The sequence below is a fragment of the Phytophthora infestans genome, genomic scaffold (genome assembly GCF_000142945.1).
Source record: "Phytophthora infestans T30-4 supercont1.153 genomic scaffold, whole genome shotgun sequence".
Taxonomy (NCBI): domain Eukaryota; phylum Oomycota; class Peronosporomycetes; order Peronosporales; family Peronosporaceae; genus Phytophthora; species Phytophthora infestans.
In genome coordinates, this window is record NW_003303606.1 from 65,396 (window position 1) to 69,519 (window position 4,124).

Consider the following 4,124-nt stretch of genomic DNA (forward strand, 5'->3'; position numbering starts at 1 on the left):
CGCATCCTGAGCGGCCACATAGGCAGCGTCAATGGACGGAGACGTGTGCTTTCCGCCAAAGTAAGTGGTAGACTTGCGGGACTTTGGCATGGGACACTGTCCCACTATCTCGAATAATCCCGCAGCGATGTCGTTGTTCTCGTCGCAGATGTCCATAAGATAGTCCGAAGCCATACTGCCCAACATCGGGGGGCTCAGAGCCACCCACGACGTCGTCTTGCTGAAGCTGCATTTGCCCTTAGCGAGAGCGTGAGCCATCACGAGTCCGCCCATCGAGTGTGTCACGATAATAGTATTGTCGATGACCTTAGCAGCGACGTCACTGGTACTACTCATCGAGAGCGAGAGGTCGCAGAACCTCTGTTGGAGAGTGTCATTTCTCCAACCTGCGTCATTCGTATTAAGGACAGCGTACTTGATCTCGGAGCAGCAAGGAGCGTGGCCGTGCATGTCACCATATTTCCTCTTTGTGAGCTTCGGGCTGTCTTGCAATTGTGCTTCTTCGTTTGGGTTCCCCAAACCGTGCAGAAAGATGCACGGACGAGGTGTGGTCAGACACGTATCACACTCTGTCGCCTCCATCGCCATGTGAGCCGCTTGTTTAAGTTTCCTCAACGTCTTTGTAGGGACCTCGCTACCAGTTGCCAAAGCCAGCGCTGTTGGCGTTAGGGATGTAGCCGTCTGAACGATTTCACACGACGTAGAGCCATCCGTCAAGTCAGGCTTGGAGACGCTGACGGGGCCGTCTAGATACTCGACGTCGATGTCTAAATCGCTACTATACGCGGTAAACCCAGCCTTACCAGACGTGCAAATAGCATAGTGAGATCCACCGAACGTCGTCTTGAAGAGGTTGCCACTCTGACACTCGACAGACTTGTCGCCTATTGAGGCACTGGGGATGGGTGTGACGCTGTTGAGAGCAGGTAGAATCTCGTCGAACGGCAGAGTGTTGGACGGGAGGCACCGAACGGTTTCAGCATCAGAGGCATCTGTCGTCGTCAGATAGACTGATCCATCAACTAGAGTGTACGTGAGCTCGGAGTCGTCGTCGTGGAACGTCGTGTAGCTGTTGTAGAGCACACTGGTCCCGTCGGCTGACACAACAGGAGAGGCGTAGATGTCAAACTCGGATTGTCCGTGGAGTTTCATGGACTTGCGCTTGAATGTGACATGGAGCTTTACGGACGGAGCATCGTTCAGTGGGGTCGCGTGCGCGAGACCAAGCAGAGCGATGGCGATGGAGGTGAACAAAACTCTCATCGACGCAAGTATTCTCTCACAACTGATGTCTTGTCAATGGAAAACTATCAATGAGCGTTATCGAGTTGAGCCTCTTGACTGACTCGCTGGTACAAACGGGCTTGTGCGTTCGAACAGCTTTTACCACTGCCATCGTTGGACCAATGTGCGAGACGGACAACAGACTTTTCTCGAGTTTGATCCCTCTGGATGTTAATGAGCACCGATGCTCGGATGTGCTGGTCCATTTTATATGGGTCAATTCGATAAAGTGTTGACACTTGCAAATCAATTGACGGTATCTGGATAATCTGAATTTCCGGCTCCCTTGAGTCAAGAAGCAAGGACTCTGGCTTCAATTCTGCATCAAGATGACTGTGAGTAGTGCTGGATCTCTTATGTCGTCATGCACCTCGACTACATGTACAGCATTGGCAGCCATATACTAGTATTACGCCAAGCTGCAAGAAGAAGAAGTTTTTGAAACTTATAAGAAAAAGTTACAAAAATCTAACAAAGTCATATTTTTTGAAGAAAAAAAATTGGCCATTTTGAAGCTTGAAACGGGGTAAGCCGCTTTAACAACATGTGAAAAGACAGCCGATATGTAGGGCGAGTGGCAAGACCAGTGCACACGGCGGCAGGGTCAAATTCGTGTTATACTATGCCGCCAGTTGCAGATGAGCTCCTAGTAAATCGATTTCTTTTTATTGTTTTCCCTCCCCCTGTTATCCGTGGCTCATGCGGCTGAAAAGGTTAGCCCTTCCCAATGCAAGTGAGCGCCCTCTGCAAGATCGCTAACAACTTGAGGATAAGCTAGTTCAAATTGCAACTAAAGTAGCAACTTATAATGATGTACATGTAATTCACTCTGTTATGTACACCTTCATTATATGTTGCCTTAATATTGTTCTTACCCAAATGCACTTTTTGCAACTTTTGCATTTCTGAAATAAAAGTTTAGCCCTAATAAAACATTTTAGACCCTTGTTTTCGGATTCAAGTTATGTTTAGCAAAGTAAACAATAAAGTAAGCAGAATTTGATTTAACTCGATACAGTACAAAGTGTGTTGTTTTTTAGACAAGTCTCAAGCTATTATAGCGCTATTGCTGTCCGAGTTGTTTGCATATATCTCCATGGCGAGGGTGGCCTTCTTTTTTACTTCGAGGTACTTATATAAACCAAAATCTAGCTTCGGTGGGGTCTGCAAGAAGGATGTGTGCACATGTTCACTCGAACTCCGACATATGCTGAGCAGTACAAGTACCAGTTTAAGATTTCCTTTCATGCTTTGCTCTCCCGTCTATGCAGATATGCTTGCAGTCGAGCACCAATCGATGCGAAGTACTGTACATTCAAAGAACGCCACAAATCGCTGCACCGGGATCAGCATGGAATCAGGGAATTCCCGTAAGCTACGGCACAGGTCCGGACACCAGACAGGAAACGTGGCTTCATACTGTCGGAGGCTGAAGCACTCGTCGGCTGCAGACTTGGTTTCGTCACGCTTCCCCATACGCTGGCAAGATGAGGAGAGGGTTCGTGCGAGCCGTAGGTGCTGCTGTTTTCACCTTGCTGTCCACCTTTACAGCGTCCACAGCTGCTCATGATGCTCGCCATCTCAAGACATCGCTGTCCGACTTGCCGTCCTTGAAACTCCATGTGACGCTTCAGCGGAAGGCCTTGGAGCTCCATGGAGCATTCGAGTTTAACGTCTTCGCCAACCCCGTGGTGTCTGCTGACGGGCTTCGAGTGCGTTACGACGGCTATGCGACGTTCGTCGAGGGCCACTCGCGGTTCACGTACGCGCTAGTGGATGGTGCCCCTTACTTAATGACAAACGACAGCTCGTCGGATGCCCCCACCGTTGATTGTATTCCTCCCAGCACACTTCCGTTTGATGCTATCCTCCCTGCGGTAAACGATGCAACACCCATTCCAAGTGCCTCAATTGGTAGCGTTCCAATCGAGTGCGAGAGTGGGAACCTATTCAAGACTTCGTTTGCGGGGATTCACTACGCAATCTGTGTATCAGATGACTCTGGCTTCACTGCGATTGCTAGCGATGTGACTATTGACGTGGATTATCTCGACGCTCCTGTGAGTATCCCACAGATAAAACTGGAGGACGGATCGACGTGCGGTGTCTTAGCAGAGCCCACAGAAATGACGGCTACAGCACTCGCGCTGTTAAGTGGAGACGAACTCCCCGTCAATGATCGAAGAAAGCTCAAAACAGAGTCCCACATGGCAATTCAGTCGACTTGTTCGTGTAAATCGACCCCTCGTCCGTGTATCTTCTACCACGGTTTGGGGAATGAGAAGGACGAACCGACCGTGCAAGACTCTTCTCGTCACTTTGGCTGGGATATCATCAACGACCACGCTCCGTGTTGTACTACGATCAAGTATGCGGCACTGAACACAGTCGACTTCGCGTGGACCGACGGTTCCCTCCAAAAGAAAGTCTGTGACCGCGCGCTGTCCATGTCACCAAGTTCTGACTTGGGTTCGAATAAAATTAAAGACACGATCGTAGTGACCCACTCCATGGGCGGACTGATGTTCGCGGGTGCACTTGCTAACAAGAAGTGTAGTCTTGATAAAAGCTCGACGTGGATCGGACTGAGTCCTCCAATGACCGGCAGTATGTCGTCCGATTATCTCATGGACTTCTGCAACGGGGAGGTTCGTAACCTCATGTCGGACTTGCTGTTCGACGGGAGATGTCCCGTACCACGGTCCACGGCGTCTGTGGCTTATAAAAACGAGAAATACAGCACTAAGGAGCACGATGAGGCGTACGACGCGGCTCAGAGAGTGTACCGCAAGCGCGTCTACGCTGCCATGTGCAGTAGTTCGTCCGTCGGCAACATTTCC

General features: G+C 49.9%; 2 protein-coding genes across 2 annotated transcripts; one reads left to right on the top strand and one right to left on the bottom strand.

The window, feature by feature from the left end:
• Positions 1–332: 332 nt before the first annotated feature.
• On the bottom strand, positions 333–1,353 carry PITG_20881 (uncharacterized protein; the record flags this gene model as incomplete). Its single annotated transcript, XM_002895583.1, has 2 exons — positions 333–360; positions 416–1,353. 2 exons carry the CDS (start codon positions 1,261–1,263, stop codon positions 333–335), a joined length of 876 nt encoding a protein of 291 aa, XP_002895629.1.
• Positions 1,354–2,937: 1,584 nt separating this feature from the next.
• On the top strand, positions 2,938–4,042 carry PITG_20882 (uncharacterized protein; the record flags this gene model as incomplete). Its single annotated transcript, XM_002895584.1, has 4 exons — positions 2,938–2,950; positions 2,998–3,808; positions 3,854–3,972; positions 4,035–4,042. The coding sequence occupies 4 exons, from the start codon at positions 2,938–2,940 to the stop codon at positions 4,040–4,042; spliced, it is 951 nt and encodes a 316-aa protein (XP_002895630.1).
• Between the last annotated feature and the right edge of the window lie 82 nt (positions 4,043–4,124).